Genomic DNA, 17,320 nt, shown 5'->3' on the forward strand with positions numbered 1-17,320 from the left:
CAAAATATTTTTAGTTAACGATAATAACCCTGATGTTACAATGAATAAATGAATACATTCAGACAAAAATGTCACGTCATTAACCCACCTGCTGGATGCGTGAAACTACTCCAATACTGGGCGGGATGTTTCGTTGTGATTGGGCAAGGGCAATGACCTCTTGAGCACTAAGACTGGAAACATTTTGGCCCTCGATCTCCAAAACCTGGTCTCCAGGTTGCAGTCCAGACAGATGTGCACTGCTTCCCTCCTCCACAGTCAGGATGTAGCTGGGCCCATTCCCCCCTATCTGAAAGCCAAACTCCTCTGGCCAGCCCTGGTTGGACGCTGGCATGGTGAGGACTGTGAGAAAGATGGCAAATAAGAGGGTATGTGGTCTCTAATGAGCAACTAGGCTCAAATGTTTGATCAGCCAGTTGTAAACAAGACCTACATACACACAGCAAAATGATCAAGCCTCCTGAGAAAAATGGAATTTGCTGGACATCACATGCTTGAACAGACACTAAAATAACTCAAGCACCTAAAATATATACACCTAGATGCTAAAATATGTCAAGTTAAGTCAGTTTTTGCCTATCCTGACAAGACAAAGTAATGCAGTCTCACATAAAGAGAGCCATACAACCTTCACTAAATACAGAGTCTCAGCTGACACATTAGACCTCCCAGTAACATTGACCTCATTGAAAAAGGAACAGAGGCTCCCAAATCATCCGATATCAGAGCACAGATGTGCCTGAACACAGCATCAGCAGCATGTGACTCACATTTGTAGCATAGCAAGTCCTTTCTAGTAAGACCAGGACATTTACACATCAACATTCCCAATTAAATGACTGGTAAAATATTGTGTTTGTGGTGCCGGTCCATGCAAAGCCTAAGCCTGTAAATTGACAGAAGGTCATTCATCAGAACGTTTGCCTCCAAACACACCTAAACTGACTTTAAATGTGCTGCTGAAAGTCATCATCATCGTCATCCTACAAATACAAAATATTTGAACACTAAACACTTACACAAATCTTTGGGCGGATATCGAGGACCCGGCTTGTTCTGCCGTAAGGAGTATCTCCCTTTCTTATTCTGGAGGAATTTCTTCATTTTGACGTAATTCAACAGGTATCTAAAAATCGGAGAGCAAAACGCCTGGTCCACGTCTTCCTAGCTGTACGAGATCCTCTTACTGCACCGCACCACGCTTCAGGGGAAACGCCTTTCGAATGCCCCCCATCGTCGTGTGGCATGCAGAGCACTGCCACTTAAAAAAAGGGTGACACTGCATCGAGTGCCAGAGTGATGTTGTCGATGAGTTGACTCTGCATCTCTGGCGAGTCTTGCTAGTCCTGCCTGCAGAGCTCAAATCAAGAAACTGGGACACCTAGCACAGATCCTTAATGATTCTCTCTCCAAAAAGGGTAAAGTGAGGCCCCATTTCTCTATAAATACCTCCTTCCCATACTCTCTCTTCAAGCTGTCTCTCCAAGGGACAAAAAGTAGCCCAGTATCAGCTTGGGGATCCGTCAGGACGATGGTGGATAATTAGAACGTCTGAATGCACTGAAGAGCGCAGTCACACATCTTTGAACAGGAGCAGTGCTATTAAAGCTCTTGCTCTGGATTAGCCAGATTAAACGCTGCATCTCGAGATCTCTCGTGCCACATGGCAGGACACATGCTGTCATGCATCCAGGGGGAATTTGGGAGGAAGGATTGATTTACTGAGTGAGCTGACATGCAGCTCAGGTGCAAACGGGGGCTTCCAAAGCATATATATATATTTTTCTTTTTGAGTAGCCTACTGGCCCAGGCAGATAATAAATATGAACAAGCCACAGTATAAACAAATGACAAAGTGTAGCACGGTTTCACTTTCAAGGCTACAAACTGAATGGGGAAACAGTATAACTAGCAGTAAAACGTAATAGAGGTATTATGTAAAGAACCAAAGCAAAGACAAGCAATACAGGGCTAACTGAATTATTTAGAGCCAATGCTTGTATCTCCAAACACGCTGTTCCTCAATCAACATCTCAACTTACCAATACAACATAAAAGTGGTTGTTTATATAGAAAAATATTACTGTATTGCAATAAAACAGTATTTTTTTTATCATTTTGCACTAACTGTAAGGACTCTATGCTCTTTTTATTGTTTTGAAATAATAAAGACCTCTGTCTTTTATAAATGCAGAAATAAATTAGACATAATTTAACATATTACAAAACAGAATAACTTAGCTATTACAGTACAATTCATAAACATTAAAAATGAAGTTTGCTAACTGAAATTTAAACATCCAAAAATAATAGCAGTGTACATTCTTCATGATTTGTGTTAGCTCACATTTATGTTAATGATGTACAACCAAAAGTGCAATTAAGACCAACTTTAAAAACACATAGAAAACTTTCTTCATATTCATGAAGATATTGTTCATATATATACATTTACAAATGCACGCATACTTTAAAAGAGAATACCTGCTTCGTTTGCTCGGTGGAGTATTCTGGAAGGGCTTTAGTGGTATCCCTTTCATTTGAGGCATCACCACTGTAGTGAATGTGCAGGTCTGTAACATGATAACTGTAAGAGGCAACATTTAGAAGGCTATGGCAACCCTGAACTGAAAACAAGTGCACTTAACATTATCAACCACCTTGTTTCTGAAACGAATGACGAAAATGTTTAAATAATTCAAAGTTTTTGATGGACAAATAAACTTGTGGAAAAACTGAAGTCCAGAAGAAACTGTCTGTACTGTAATCATAAATTTGGTATGCTAGCTGCATTTTAATAAACGATATTATTCAATTATTTAACATCCAGATATTAATATAATAACCTAGGCTACATTTTCCCCCAAAAAAATCCAAGTTTATTTAAAATAGGAATAAGTAATTTACAGACTATATTGAAAGATGGAATGACTTCAAAATAGCGAGCCAGAAAAAAAAGGAGGTGGTGTTGGTGTTGGTGGGGGGTTGTAAAGAATTTAAAAAAGTCTGGGACGACTTTTACTTTGACAGCACAGTAGTAGTAAGTACGTTCCGTATCAGTGTTGCCATATCCGCTTTGGAATGGTTTACAACTGAAAAAGTCGCTTATGCATATAAGTAGCCGCTGGTAGTTTATTTCCAGAATGCAGTGGTGTAAAATTATATAATTACATACCTCCTTGTACTTGTTTGATAAGGCAAGTCTGTATGTTTTGTCAGAACAGGTTTTTTGTTCTGTGAGGAGATCTGGCAACAGTGTTCCGTATTCACGTCTGCTTCACCCCACTACGGTCTGCACGGGAAAAAGGGTGTGAGAATGGTGTTCAGGTGAATAAAGGTTAATAAACTCCTTTGCTTGCCTCTTTCTGTGTACATTAGCTCAAATGTATGTCCAGCATTGTTTAAAAAAAAGAAAAAAACTCTTAAGTATGGTTTATTAAATAAATAGTTATCTTCATATGTTACTACGTTTGATTTTGATTTAAGCGCTCTTTCTCGTCGTATATAAAGATATCTGTAATAAGTGAAATGAATTACACTCACTCACAGTGCTGTGCTGCTTAGGTAGTGACAAATGGACTTCCTCACTCTGTTTGGTGTATATGTGGCGGTGGTGCTCACCTGCATTGCTCTGGTTTGTAAGTATTCAGGACATCAGCAGACTCCTCTCGGTCTGCTTTTGGACAAGTTCACAGGGGTAAGTAAAGTCATGCAAACTTGAAAAATGATTTATTTTGTTGTTTAAAATAGAAATTATGTCATGTTTTCTTTTAGTTTGTCTCTCTATGGATGCCACAATGTCTCCAAAGCATTTGCTACAGAACTATGCACAGGCTGTTCCATCAAAGGTACTTTGATGAATAGAAAGTTAATTAGAATAGCATTTATTTAATTTTGTAGCTGTGTGTAATTCACTTTTGATCAATTTAATGCATTGGTGCTGAATAAAAGTGTTAATTTATTTAAAAATTAACCCCAAAACCCCACAAAAATTAACCCCCAAAACCCCATTAACCCCTTACTGACCCCAAAACTTTGAACAGTAGTGTATATTAAACATATTTAGAAGACTACATAACTGACTATTACTTATCTAGTAATATGCACTGTCCTTCCTTGTTAAATAAACTTATAAAATAATAATTAAAAAAAAAATATCTGATACATATCTACTTGACACATTTAAGGAATTTTTACATGCATGCATTTGGCAGAGGTTTTGATCCAAAGTGACTTACATTTATTTAGACTATGCAGTTTATTCAAGGTATACATTTGATATGTGTTCCCTGAACATCAAACTGTCAAGTATATTTACTCTAATCCTATGTCTGTTCATTTTTCAAACAGGAACAACTTCTTCCTTTACTTGCACCTGTTACTTGAAGTGGTTGTGTATGGAGAATTCTCCTATGAGGTCTTTGGCTTCTGTTTGGACATGGGCACAAGTTCAATCAGTTTGTGCATTCCTTACATTCTCCTTGCAGTGAAGTCTTATCTGTTCTACCTGTGTTGTAGCAGAGACCCAGGTTCGCAAATGAACAATTGTCCCATTTCCAGTAAAAATAATTCAAATATCTCTACATTTAATTTGAGTTTTCTTTTGAAGGCACATTGACAAAGGCAAACCATACAGCACAACTGAAGGTCTACCAGTATGATGAAAAACTGTTCCAGCAGGGAGTCAATTGTTCAGCCTGTCAGCTGGTCAAACCTGCACGATCCAAACACTGTAGTAAGTATAGGTTTATCCTTCCTTTAAACGTCAGATTACATTTAATGTAACTTTACAGTAAAATACTGTTGAATATACAATATCTGGAAGTAAAAAAGAACAAATCATTGTATAATCTATAGTGAAAACCCATACATTGACTTGTATTGAATTCCCTATGGTTTTCATTTTTTTAGTTGTTTCTTCTCAGTTTTTAAATCAGTTATGCACAGAAGCATTCTATTTTACAATGTATGTTGTTAAATTAATGTTTATTTCATTATTGTAGTGTTGCGTGTTATTTTGTATTTGCACCTGGTATTGTTATTCGTCTTAGTTTGTGGAAAAGCTACTTGCAATAAAGTCTTTCTCTGTACCACTTTTTTATATTATTAAAGGTACAAAACAAATTGTTGTATGATGATATAAACATATGATTTAATTCAATATTTTTAATGTAAATTTCAGTTAAATCTGTAAAGCTTAAAACATTGCTACCATATTTTTTAACTCGTATATATATTATTATTATTATTTTTTTTTTTTTTTGTAACTGTGTCCTTGTAGTCAAGGTATCCTAATATAAAAGTTTAGCTACTAATTACCTCAGCTGTGAACCAGCTATTACTAAACCCATTTTATATCACATAAACTAAATCATTTTCTGCATTCTGTTAAGTGGCATTATGTTGTTAATCACAAACTAATTTTCTTTGTCCCTTAGTTTAAAAACAAACAAGAAACAATAATATGAGCGAAACAAGCTGTGCCCAGTGCACCATTAGTGTAAGTGGCATTTATTTATCCCACATTATGCAACAAATGCTATTGATCTAATTTGTACAGGGGTTTGCAATCGATGTGTTCAGAGATTTGACCATCATTGTGTATGGGTGAATAACTGCATCGGTGCCCAGAACACCAGATACTTCCTTCTGTACCTTCTGAGTGTGTGCGCCATGGCAGGCGATATTGCAGTGCTTACAGCAGACATGCTACTACAAGCTGTTCTACGAACTGGACTCCTGCATGCTCACTACATTGATGAGCAGGGTGAGCAACAGCCTGCTGGACCGCTCTTTATCATCCAGGTAATAATAACTTGCCACAGAAATGGTCTAGTGAAACTAGTAATTGTGCTTTGGTACATGAATTGTCTCTCTGATAAATCTTTTTCCATTGCATGTCTTGTTACAGCATCTTTTTCTGACATTTCCAAGGATCGTCTTCATGCTGGGATTCTTGGTATTTGTCTTTTTCCTTTTGGCGGGTTATTCCATGTTTCACATGTATTTGGCTCTGATAAATCAAACCTCCAATGAGTGGTTTAAAGGAAAAGGTCACAACTGCCAGCATTGCCATCCATACTCTGCACATAACTGTCGGACCTCATACAATCCATTTAGAGGTTTCTATCACAGGGGACTCCTCAAAAACCTTGGGGAAATCTTTTGGCCCTTATGTCCTGTTCAGAAAAAAGAAAACTAGAAAAGGTGCATTATTGTTCTTGTTTTTAACTGTCTTTTTGTATTCATCTCTGTATTTTATTTTGGTAAATGTTTTTTTTTTAAATAAATATTTTCTTAGCCTTATGTATTATTGGTACATTTTCTTTCTTTTTCTTTTCTCTGACTTATTTTTTCTTTTCATTTTTTGTAAGAATGTTCAAATGTCGTTTCTAATTGTTTACAGTCCATTTTATAGCTGTCTTGAAGTCACATACAGTATAACGTCTAGTTTTTACTTCATGCATTCCATAAGGATTTGTTTTTGAAATATGTATTTCTAGAGGACTTGAGGAGTGACACTTAATAATATGGTCATGTAATCAAGTAGAGTTGCAGAAAACTTACATGGCAACATGAGCAAATTATTACTGTTATTTAGGATGAGAGTGTCAGATTTCAACATTTTATAAAAAATTTCAACATGAATAAAAAAAACTACTAAAATTTAACGACCTTAACCAAATATATTTTATACATGCATAATACAGGGTTTAAATGAATTTCCCCCTTGAGCATAGATGTCATCTTAACACATTTTTATATTCTCTTATTAATTGTTATTCTTCATGATCTGAATTGATGCAACCTAAATAATTTTGAGCTTAAATTTTGTTTTTTTGTTTGTTTTTGTCATTGGATGATAGTGGCCTGTGAATTTATTTTTTATTGAATTCCATTTTGTATTTGTGGACACAGTAAGTCATTTACAGATTTAGAATAAAAATATTTTTATTTTGAAGTGAAAGGTTAAAGTGGGACTTTTTATTAAATATATTTTTTTTTAAATATTGTAATAAAAACAAATAAGCAAAAATAGACAACTTCAGATTTTCTGAATGAGTTTCATGAATGAACATGCAGTTTGTGTTCGTGTAATGTATAAGGCAATGTAACTTGCAATATTTATTTATAAAGCACATTTAAAAACAACCGATGTTAAACAAAGTGCTGTACAAAAATAAAACCAGAATTACAAAATAAAACTATGAGAAATACAGAAATTAAACAATAGTAAAACTATGATCAAACCAGTGGTCAGGGAACATTGAAGGTTTGAGAGAATATGTATGTTTAAAGGAGACCTAAAAACGGAAATAAGGAGGTAGCTTATGGATGGAGCAAATTAGACACTCTTGAGGTGCCAAATTGTTCAGGACTTTGTAAACCCTAAGGGTAAATTAAATGACCATTTGAAAAAGAGTACATGTTTTTTTACTAAATCTCTTTGAATCATAAAATATACATAATTTTTCAGCTAGCTATGAGTATCCATTATTGGAAACCAAATTCTAAATTAGGGAATTTTTCTGTTCCCTAGGATGAATTGTTACAATACAATATGTTACAAACCCACACCATCACACATTGTATCAAAATCATTGTATCAAAGTTGAAGACTGATCAAGGCCATGAACAGATATTCCCCATTTTAGATCAAAATTCTCTAAAAGATAGTGGTCTTCAGCAGGCCCGGCCACGGATCGAGGGGGACGGCTGGACTTTAGTTTAGCGTGTATAATAGTCTTAATTCATAGTGTAAAATAGTTTAACTTAAATTTAACCTTTTGTCCAATTAAAAGGTCCCTCAGATGTTAATGGTTCTTTGCTATAGATGCCACAAAATTAGACTGCACAAAAATCCTTATTTGGGAAAGCACCGCCATCTAACAATGATCTTTCTTCTAGCCTGGTCATCTCGAACCCCTTCCATTAGAGGTTGCACTATTAATCCTTGTTAATAAGAGCCTGAGAGTTCCACGTTATCATTCAGCTGCTGGACTGGCAGGACCAGCCTGAACACTACATAATGGTCTTGGAACACCCCTCACCCTGCAAAGATCTATGGGATTTTTTGGAGGTCTGTGGAGGCTCCCTTGTTGATGACATAACATGGTTTGTCATGGCAAAGGCAACAGTGGCCACTGACATCTGCTGTCGCTGTGGAGTGTTCCACCGTGACATTAAGCTGGAGAATCTTCTGATCAACACAGTAACTCTTAAAGTCAAACTGATTGACTTCGGATGCGGGGATCAGTTCTATAGCAATAGAGCAATAGATTCTGTGGTAAGTATTCTGCCATAAACCTTTAGGATTTAAATTATAGTGACAAGTTAAACTGTATCCTATAAACCATATCTCAAATAACACCAGATATGTTTTTTGCATGTTGCAGAGACAGCATGCTTTTGTATTTCAAGCTTATCCATCAGACAAATCGCTTTCTTTCAGGAACACTTGGAGTGCTCTTATTAAGACTAGTGTGTGGGCGCTTTCCAAAACCCAGAGACAAGTAGATGATAAATGATGACATCTGGTGGGAGCTTGGTTTGTCAAAGGGTGAGATGGCATTCATCACAACAAAGAAGACCAATTGTGTGTTCACTCTTGTTCCTGGAGGGCCAACATCCTGAAGAGTTTAGCTTCAGCTTGTGCTAACATACTTACCTGGAAGATTCTAGCAATCCTAAAGACCTTTTTTGTTTTGGTTCAGGTGTGTTTAATTGGAGTTTGAGCTAAACTCTGCAGCACATTGGCCCTCCAGAAGCAGGATTGAACCCTCTGTTCTAAATCATAAAAAAAAAAGAACAAATAAAAAAGGCGAGAAGAGTAACACCCAAGCTAAGTGGCTTTATAAAAGCTTCGGACGTAGAGGAGCTGTCGGGCTCGGTAGCTGACCCCGCCCCCTGCCTTCGTCCGCACCCAGCACCGCCAAAGTCGGGATGGATGCCGAACTTCTCCGTGTCCTCTCAAAAGAAGTTGAAGAGCTGGGATTATGGGGATAATAAAGTAAGGTTATTCACTCCAAATCGCTTGAAGACCCCAGCGCTTCAGCGGCGTGGTCTCCACCTCGGTGCAAAGCAAGGACGTTCACGTTCTGTGCTCAGAGGTGATGAACCTGCTGGCAAAAGGAGCTATAGAAAAGGTTCATCCAGCTCAGAGCGAGTCAGGCTTCTACAGCCGTTACTTCCTCGTCCCCAAAAAGGATGGCAGCCTCCGGCCCATCCTCGATCTCAGACACCTGAAACGCACCCTCATGAAGAGGTCGTTCAGGATGCTTACGCAGAAGCAGATCCACTTGCAGATTCGCACAGGGGACTGGTTCTTTTCTCTGGACCTGAAAGACACATACCTTCACATCCAGATCCCCCATCACAGACGATTCTTGAGATTCGCCTTCGAGGGAGTGGCTTATCAGTTCACGGTCCTTCCCTTTGGACTCTCTCTGGCCCCCCGCACTTTTACGAAGTGCATGGACACGGCTCTTTTCCCTCTAAGACAGATGGGAATCCGCATTCTCAACTACCTCGACGACTGGCTCATTTTGGCCCAGTCAGAGGTGGAGCTATTATCGCACAGGACCCTCCTCCTCAGCCACCTGGAGTGCCTGGGACTCATGTCCCCACTGGATGCAACAAATGCCTAGTTTATAATGGGTTTTATTGTTTTTGTGCCGTCGCGCTGGGACATGGCATCACAATACGGTAAGGGGGCGTAACATTTCCGTCTCACGCTTGAGGTATTCGGCCAATCACAACGCACTGGATAACTGACCAATCAGAGCACACCTCGCTTCTCAGAACGATGAGCTTTGTAAAAATTTATGCGTTTCAGAAAGGCAGGGCATAGAGGAGCAACAATAATGTACAGTATGTGGAAAATAATGTGTTTTTTTAACCTTAAACTGCATAAACACATTCCTTTACACCAAATACACAAAATAATGTTCTTTTAAGCAACGTCATATGACCCCTTTAATACAAAGACAGCAGATGTAAAGTTTAGCTAATTATCAGACAATAATGCCGAGTACTTATATTTCACATCAGGTAATCAAATATACATGAAAATGTAAATCGTGCAAATGAAATGAAAACTTTATTTGCATTATTTACTGCCACAGTTCCAGAGTCAGCTAGTGATCTGACATGAGTGACCCTCCCTCCATGCTCCATATGAAAGCTGTTCCTGCCACGGCCACCCCAGGTGTTTCTGCATGTCCTCCCCATTCCCAGAACTTATTGTTACAGCAAAGTTTACTGTCATTGCTGCACCATAATTTCCACATTTTATCTTTCCACATTGTATGATTGTATTACTTTCACTTTTTGAACAGTATCCTCCCGAGGTGTAATTTCAATATCTGGTCAAGGTTAGCTGTAGACTGCACAACCCAATCTAGTTATAAAATGTGTATTTTACTAGGTTGTGATTTTGTATGAATTAATATGATTTCATATTAAATTATATACATGATTTTTTGAAAAAACGAAAGCATAAAGGTCCACCCATAGCCCACTAAATCTTAACCGTCAATGGGGCATAAGCAGATTGTATAAAAACGTACAAATGAGATTGTACAAATTTATACAAAATAGCCACTAATTCAGTAAAACAAAGTAGTAGCGAACTGCCAGATTGTGTTGGACTTAGGAAAAATAAAATGAACTTGAGAGGATAGGGGTAACTACCTTCAACCTTCAGTTTTTATCCCATAAAAATGAAAAAATTTGCATAAAGTTTGCATCACCCTGGTTCCCTCAACAAAAACCTAACTGGATTTTTCCATTGACATTTTAATTATTGTAGGAAAATTAGCTCTGTGACAAACAAAAGCTTTTTTGAAGTTTTGAAGACTAAATACAATTGCCAGAAGTAAAAAGCTGAACGTAGGATATAAACAAACTACACCATGGTCGCTACATCATGGACTTTAACGTCACCATCACAAAATTTCTGACAACTCTTTGTCTTTATACATTTTTTTTTTTTTAAATTAGAAAGTCTGAGTTAGAATAGTTGGCAAGAGTACGACTGTGAATGCGACAAGTCTGTAAAAGCAGAGTAGTGAGTAGATGAGGTTTAATTTAGTCCAGTCCTATTTAGCCACGTGTTAGCAACCGGCTTTTTCAAGACAAGTAAAAGCTTTTAAAAAATTGCAAATACAGCTATTTTATGTCATAGAATAAAACTTATATTAATATCTTAAGTTTGTGTTAACCACAGACCTTGTTTCAAGCATTTAACCAAAAATCTATTGACAATGCTAAAATGCAAAAAAAATGTGAAAATGCTAAAATACTCAGACAATGTTTTCTGGTTTTGGTCTACAAAATACTCCAGGGGTGAATAACCAGAGGTGTACATAAGTGGTACGCAGGTGTGCATGCGCGACCAAAATAAAAAAAGCTCCGGTTACTAACGTAACCTCAGTTCCCTGAGATAAGGGAATGAGCATTGTGTATGGGGAAAACTCCTGTTTTACTCTGTACTGAAGCCTGGTTTGTTCACGTTTGTGTAGCTGCACAAACCAATGGCGCTTCAGCCCGCCAGAAAGGGTGGAGCCGACCTGTATATAAGTATACTACCATGTAGTTTTCAAATAAGCCTTAATGACTTGATTAACTGGATCAGGTGTGTTTAATTAGGGTTACATCTAAACTGTGCAGGACTCCGGCCCTCCAGCAACTGAGTTTGACACCCCTGTTATAAAATCTGGCAAATGTGGACAGACCACACCCAGGAGGAGGCCATCCCTCTTGTGGAATGGGCCTTCACACCTATAGGGTATTGTAAACCTTCTGATGCGTAAGCCAGGGCTATCGCATCAACAATCCAGCGAGAGAGTCGCTGCTTTGTGGCCGGCAGTCCTTTATGGCAGCCTCCAAAGCAAACAAATAGCTGCTCAGACTGCCTAAACAGGCTAAAGCGCTTCAGGTATATTCTCAAAGCCCTCACTGGACAGAGCATGTTTGGACCCTGCATTGCCATCTGAAATACGGAGCGCCATTAGGGAGATCACCTGAGCTCTGAATGGAGTTGAGATGGAGTTGAGAGCACTTAAGGAAGACCGACCATTTTAGGCTGTGAAGACGTCTTGTAGACGGCGCTCTCACCTCCAAAATGGTATTGCTTACTCTTGCTGGGAGCTGACTAAGCTCCCGTCGAGGCACCATACATGAAGGCTCCACAGCTCCAAAGAGTGTGATACAGCAGTGGTCTGAGAGGAAACCACCCCAGGCGCCAGGCGTGGGGTGGAACGCGGGATTTGAGGCAAAACTGAAGGGGTCGCATGTGAAGCAGGCCCAGGGGAATCACAGAGGCGGCGGCCGCCATAAGGCCAAGCAACCTCTGAAAAACCTTTAGAGGGCGTGTCGTCCACAGTCAGATACCAGTCCTCGGAACAGATGTGCGCGAGGATCTGTTTGACAGTTAACATCTTGAACGACTGGCGCATAAGCAAGTGGTTCAGACGTCTGAGATCCAGAATGGGTCTGAGCCTGCCATCTTTCTTTGGGACGAGGAAGTATCGGCTGAAAAAGCCTGACTCGCTGTTCGCTGGGGGCACTATTTCCACAGCGCCTTTTGCAAGCAACATCTGCACCTCCTGTCGGAGAATGAGCGCTTCGTTGTCCAGAACAGAAGTTTGGATGACGCCTCTGAAGCGAGGTGGCCTGCGAGCGAATTGGAGCGAGTAATCCCGTCTAATTGTTTTTAAAACCCAGCTTGACACTCCTGTGCTGCACCTGCAGGACGTGACCCGCTGGAAACAAATCTCCATTGCTCAGAGGTGTTTGGAGGCATGGAGAATGAAAGCGAGCTGTTTTTCTCAAATTGTTGACGACTTCCTGGCAGGTACCACTCGTCCAACAGGCCGTGGGCGGGCTCTTCCGGAGCCGACCACTCGAGGACCAGATCCTCCACCGCCTTAGACAGGACGCGGATGAGTTCGGCGTCTGGCTTCAGCCTCGGAGCTTGAGAGGGGGGAGGGACTTCTGGCTCATTGCCGGAATTTCCCCACTCCACTGCATCAGACGCTGCTAAGGACATGGAGTCGTCAGCGGTAACGTCCTCGATGATGATGTCCTCTTCAGATGCGCCGAATGAGACCAAGCCGCTCGCAGCCGAAGAGGGGTATTGGTCATCCTGTGTGAAACACACCGGCGAAGCGAGAGGACATGGGGAGGGCGGGGTACACAGGTGCTGAGCCGACGTGACACCACCCGAACCCGATGAGAAGGACCCGCTGCCCAGCTGTTTCTTCCTCTTAGGAGAGAAAGGAAACGGGAGGGCCGAACAAGGGGGACTGCCTTCGTGGAAGAAGGCGATCTGCGAGCAGAAATGGGAAAGGCATGCTCTCGCAGTGGGAGCATGAGCCATCAGTGAGCGCAACCTCTGCATGTGCACTGCTGAGACAGGCGACGCACTCACTGTGCCCTTCCCTCTCATGCAAGGGGTCCCGCACTCGCTGCGCAACATTTGAAACAACGCATGCTGAAATTTGCACTTTATGAAATGCTCTTAGCTTGCTCTTCAAGCGCCGGATGGCCGCATTGAGTCCTCGTTGCTTCAGGCGTCTTCGACGGCGGCGAGCAGAGCTGGAGCTTCTTCCAGAGTCAGCGAAGAGATGATCCTCATCGCTGAAGGAGAATGATCTGATGAATTGCGCTGTAAGCCGCCTTATATACAGGTCAGCTCCGCCCTTTCTGGCGGGCTGAAGCGCCATTGGTTTGTGCAGCTACACAAATGTGAACAAATAAGGCTTCAGTACAGAGTAAAACAGGAGTTTTCCCCATACACAACGTGAAGTGAATGTTCGAAACGGAACGCGCTGTGTTAATAAGTTCAGACTGCTCATTTGCATACCAACATGGTTGACAGCTGTTAATGCTGTTTTAGATCGACAAAATGTAATACTGTATAAGATTTCTATTTGAACTGAAAGCATAAATCTTGGCTATCTGCTGCCGTTTTCAAAGCATAATGCAAAACTGTGACATTTCATTCACTGAACCTCTTCAATCGACAGCACTAATAGCGGTAGCGCATATACTTACCAGCCAGCAACCCACCAAAATAAAAGCTTGCAGATTTTTAATTTGAAAATGATGATAGTAAATATTATGAATATGAAAAATATTAGTAAATATTAGCATTTCATTTTTAGGTTTACCATAAAATTATTGTATTTTTATTTAATACTCCCTTTTTATTTCAGAACATAGGCTAATGGTAGCCTATTATCACACTTTATTATTTTGTTTATTATTAGTATTTTATTAAATAAAGTACAATAATATTATTATCACTATTATTAATTTTTTTATAGTATGCAGTGTGAGGACCAAACCATATCTCCAGGTGCTCTGCTCTTACCAGGCAGAAACACTTATGTGCACCCCTGTCTATCCACTTTATTTTTCCTGTAAGAGCAGTCGCGGCCATTTGTAAATGTAATGTGTCTGGCTTCCGCTTCCAGCTATTTTTAGCTGTACAAAACAGCTCGTTTTGCTGCTTGATATTGCAAATTGGACTAATTATTTTAGTGTATTATATAAGCAATTATGAACACACCGATTTGTAGTGCAAACAGTTTTACTGTTAACTGCACTTTGTTATTCTTGTCTTGATGTCCCTACAGCGGCTAATGAACCGGTGTCATGAGAAATCAAGTCCCTCCTTGAAATCGGGTCCGCTTAGGACATGGAGGTCATTATTTAGGGTGATCCCATTGCCTAAATAAATACATAAAGATATTAATGTAAAAATGTATGGCTTACGATATAGTGCATAATAGAACAAAATAGTGCATAATGAAACAAATTAAATGTAGTTTCTTACACTTGATTAACTGCTAATTAATGAATAAAAGTAATAATATCCTATTAAGTGAAAAAATTAAAATCATTAATTAGTTTCATTTTTTAAATAAAATATTTGACATTTAACGCTTAATTTAACATAATTAAAAAAATAAAAATAAATCGTGAATACATGTAGCATAAGCTCAAATTCCTGTATAAAATAAGCTATGCAGCTAATCAGGTATCTGTATGCTATGCTAGTACATAAGCTAATGAATAGAGATATTAATTATCATTGTAACGTAGTTTAAACGGCAATTATCATAACATACTTTTGTAGGAATTGTAATCAGGCACTAAAGAGAGTACCTATTAAAAGTAATTTGAGCCAATGGGATCACTTGGGGCCCTAATGGGACCGGATTTCGAGGTGGGACTCATTTCACTGGCACATTCACAGAAAACGGCTTACTTCTGCGTTGAAGAATAAGGTGGATAAGAGAATAAAGTACTGTACATGTTTTCCTCACAGCCTCGTTTTCATTAAAATGTTAAAATGGCGCCTACCCAAAAACTATTTTCATAGCATTATATTAGTGTCACTGGCCCTTTAAATCGGTGCGGAAGTGCTTTACTAGTATAAAGCGTCACGTACAATGTCAAACGATGAATCACTTGCACAAGGTAGTGTGCTGCTCGCTTGCCGCAACTAGTAATTTCCAGTTCGCTGTCATTCTCTATCATCTGACATAAACTGATCTCCGTCTAGTCAGTGGACTATTCGTAGATAGGTGAAAAGCAAATGTTATTTTAGGACGGACAGAGGACAAGAAAGAAGATCGAGAGTAACTTGAGGAATGGCTGCATCTAAATGTACGCGACTGACTGGAGCTCTGAGCAGACAGTTACTGGACTCCGTTGACAGTGTGCTGTTTGACTGCGACGGCGTAATATGGAGAGGGGACCAAGCCATCCCCGGAGCCCCTGACGTTATCAATTCATTGAAGAAAAACGGAAAACGGGTGTTTTTTGTCACAAACAACAGCACGAAAACCCGACAAATGTACGCGGAAAAATTAGGCAAGCTCGGTTTCGATGCCTCCGCGGACGAGGTGTTCGGGACCGCGTACTGCTCGGCGGTGTACCTCAAAAATGTGTGTAAACTCGACGGAAAAGTCTATTTAATTGGGAGCAATGCGATGAGGCAAGAGCTCGAGGACGTGGGGATCCGGCCGGTCGGTGTGGGGCCTGACCCCATCTCAGGAGTTCAGAAAGATTGGGCAAATGTTCCTCTCGATAATGAGGTCCGAGCTGTACTGGTCGGCTTTGATGAGCATTTCAGTTACATGAAGCTCAACAGAGCTCTGCAGTACCTGTGTAACCCCGACTGTCAGTTCGTGGGAACTAACACGGACACGAGGCTGCCTCTGGAGGGAGGCAAAGCGGTCCCAGGTAAGCAGATATGAATGACATCACAAATATGCATTACCTTGAATCGTGCCGTGTTATCACAGCGACCTTTTGTCTTCCGCTTGTCTGCAGGGACAGGGTGCCTCCTAAGGGCGGTAGAGACCGCTGCGCAGCGCCAAGCTGAAGTGGTCGGAAAGCCCAGCAACTTCATGTTCGAGTGTGTGGCCGGCCAGTTCGGTCTGGACCCTGAGAGGTGTCTGATGGTGGGAGATAGACTGGACACGGACATCATGCTAGGCTCAAACTGTGGCCTGAAGACCCTGCTGACCCTCACAGGAGTTTCTACTGTAGCAGAAGCTGAGGCAAACCAGAAGAGCGAATGTCCACATCGGCAGAAAATGGTGCCTGACTACTATATAGAGAGCATTGCTGACATTTTACCTGCACTACAAGCATAGTCAGCTTTTGCTTGGAATTTACCCACTTTAATAGAGAATATTTATCAATATATGGGTATCGATATTTTAATATTACAGTCAATCTAAATAGGTTTAACAGAAATTGTTTGTCTCTACAAATATATGCAGTATGAATTACTATGTCATCAAGGCTTCATTTCAAACTGGCCTACCTCTTTTTTTAAATATCCCACTGTTTTTGTTTTAAGGTAATATAAGGGCAATGCGTCTTTATTTTAGTGTTAATGTTTGGTTTGTTGTGTTTTATTTTGTCAAAAAAAAATTTTATTATGTGTTTTCTGGTCAGTAACACTCGGGTGCTACAAAACAAGTGACCCTTTAAATTGTGCCGTTTGTTTTTATTTGATCAGAAGTACTTGTTTAATTCAATACTGTTAATTCACTGTGCTTGTAATATAATAAGTGAGAGAATACTATGAATATTTTTAATTATTATATTTTGCACTTGACAGCTTTGTCACTCACTAACCTATAAACCTGGTAGGACTTTACTTCTCACCATGGTTTGAACAAAGTGTTCATTTTGCTTGACGGATCAAATAAATAAGAATTGTTAATGAAAAGTGTACTACTATTTCTTTTTCTTAATATTGTACTTAAATGGATGAAAATTCACCACTCACCCT

At 39.7% G+C, this 17,320-nt stretch overlaps 3 protein-coding genes across 9 annotated transcripts in view; 2 read left to right on the forward strand and 1 right to left on the reverse strand.

Annotated features, from left to right (window-relative positions):
• The window catches only part of grid2ipb (glutamate receptor, ionotropic, delta 2 (Grid2) interacting protein, b), a 31,727-nt gene extending 28,430 nt beyond the window's left edge, over positions 1 to 3,297 (reverse strand). For 4 of the 6 annotated variants that reach the window (XM_058794206.1, XM_058794205.1, XM_058794204.1 and 1 more), the window contains exons 1-2: positions 1,020 to 1,341; positions 89 to 342 (exon numbers count right to left, since the gene is read on the reverse strand). In XM_058794206.1, the coding sequence (XP_058650189.1) occupies positions 89 to 342; positions 1,020 to 1,104 (339 nt within the window). In that variant the 5' untranslated portion in view covers positions 1,105 to 1,341. Of the gene's footprint in view, positions 1 to 88; positions 430 to 1,019; positions 1,342 to 2,484; positions 2,588 to 3,175 lie in introns of those variants that run through there. The other 2 variants (XM_058794201.1, XM_058794203.1) reach the window with 2 other exon arrangements.
• On the forward strand, positions 3,190 to 6,306 carry zdhhc4 (zinc finger DHHC-type palmitoyltransferase 4). 2 transcript variants are annotated; one of them, XM_058794209.1, is made up of 7 exons: positions 3,190 to 3,327; positions 3,565 to 3,697; positions 3,775 to 3,848; positions 4,351 to 4,529; positions 4,610 to 4,735; positions 5,561 to 5,805; positions 5,912 to 6,306. In XM_058794209.1, the coding sequence occupies exons 2-7, from the start codon at positions 3,575 to 3,577 to the stop codon at positions 6,200 to 6,202; spliced, it is 1,038 nt and encodes a 345-aa protein (XP_058650192.1). In that variant the 5' UTR covers positions 3,190 to 3,327; positions 3,565 to 3,574; the 3' UTR covers positions 6,203 to 6,306. The 2 variants fall into 2 exon arrangements, with proteins under 2 accessions (XP_058650192.1, XP_058650191.1); XM_058794208.1 differs by having other exon boundaries at positions 3,204 to 3,337.
• An 8,943-nt stretch (positions 6,307 to 15,249) lies between these two features.
• On the forward strand, positions 15,250 to 17,257 carry pgp (phosphoglycolate phosphatase). Its single transcript, XM_058792616.1, has 2 exons — positions 15,250 to 16,257; positions 16,348 to 17,257. Exons 1-2 carry the CDS (start codon positions 15,663 to 15,665, stop codon positions 16,671 to 16,673), a joined length of 921 nt encoding a protein of 306 aa, XP_058648599.1. The 5' UTR covers positions 15,250 to 15,662; the 3' UTR covers positions 16,674 to 17,257.
• Positions 17,258 to 17,320: the final 63 nt, after the last annotated feature.

Source organism: Onychostoma macrolepis, chromosome 12 (genome assembly GCF_012432095.1).
Source record: "Onychostoma macrolepis isolate SWU-2019 chromosome 12, ASM1243209v1, whole genome shotgun sequence".
NCBI lineage: Eukaryota > Metazoa > Chordata > Actinopteri > Cypriniformes > Cyprinidae > Onychostoma > Onychostoma macrolepis.

What these genes read in the sequence shown, in the direction of transcription:
- zdhhc4 (XM_058794209.1), top strand. Translation starts at nt 3,575, where the DNA reads ATGGACTTCCTCACTCTGTTTGGTGTATATGTGGCGGTGGTGCTCACC. An exon ending in GTGTTGTAGCAGAGACCCAG is followed by an intron (nt 4,530 to 4,609) that starts GTTCGCAAATGA and finishes TTTCTTTTGAAG; the next exon opens with GCACATTGACAAAGGCAAAC. An exon ending in TGCACGATCCAAACACTGTA is followed by an intron (nt 4,736 to 5,560) that starts GTAAGTATAGGT and finishes TAATTTGTACAG; the next exon opens with GGGTTTGCAATCGATGTGTT.
- pgp (XM_058792616.1), top strand. Translation starts at nt 15,663, where the DNA reads ATGGCTGCATCTAAATGTACGCGACTGACTGGAGCTCTGAGCAGACAG. An exon ending in GGGAGGCAAAGCGGTCCCAG is followed by an intron (nt 16,258 to 16,347) that starts GTAAGCAGATAT and finishes GCTTGTCTGCAG; the next exon opens with GGACAGGGTGCCTCCTAAGG.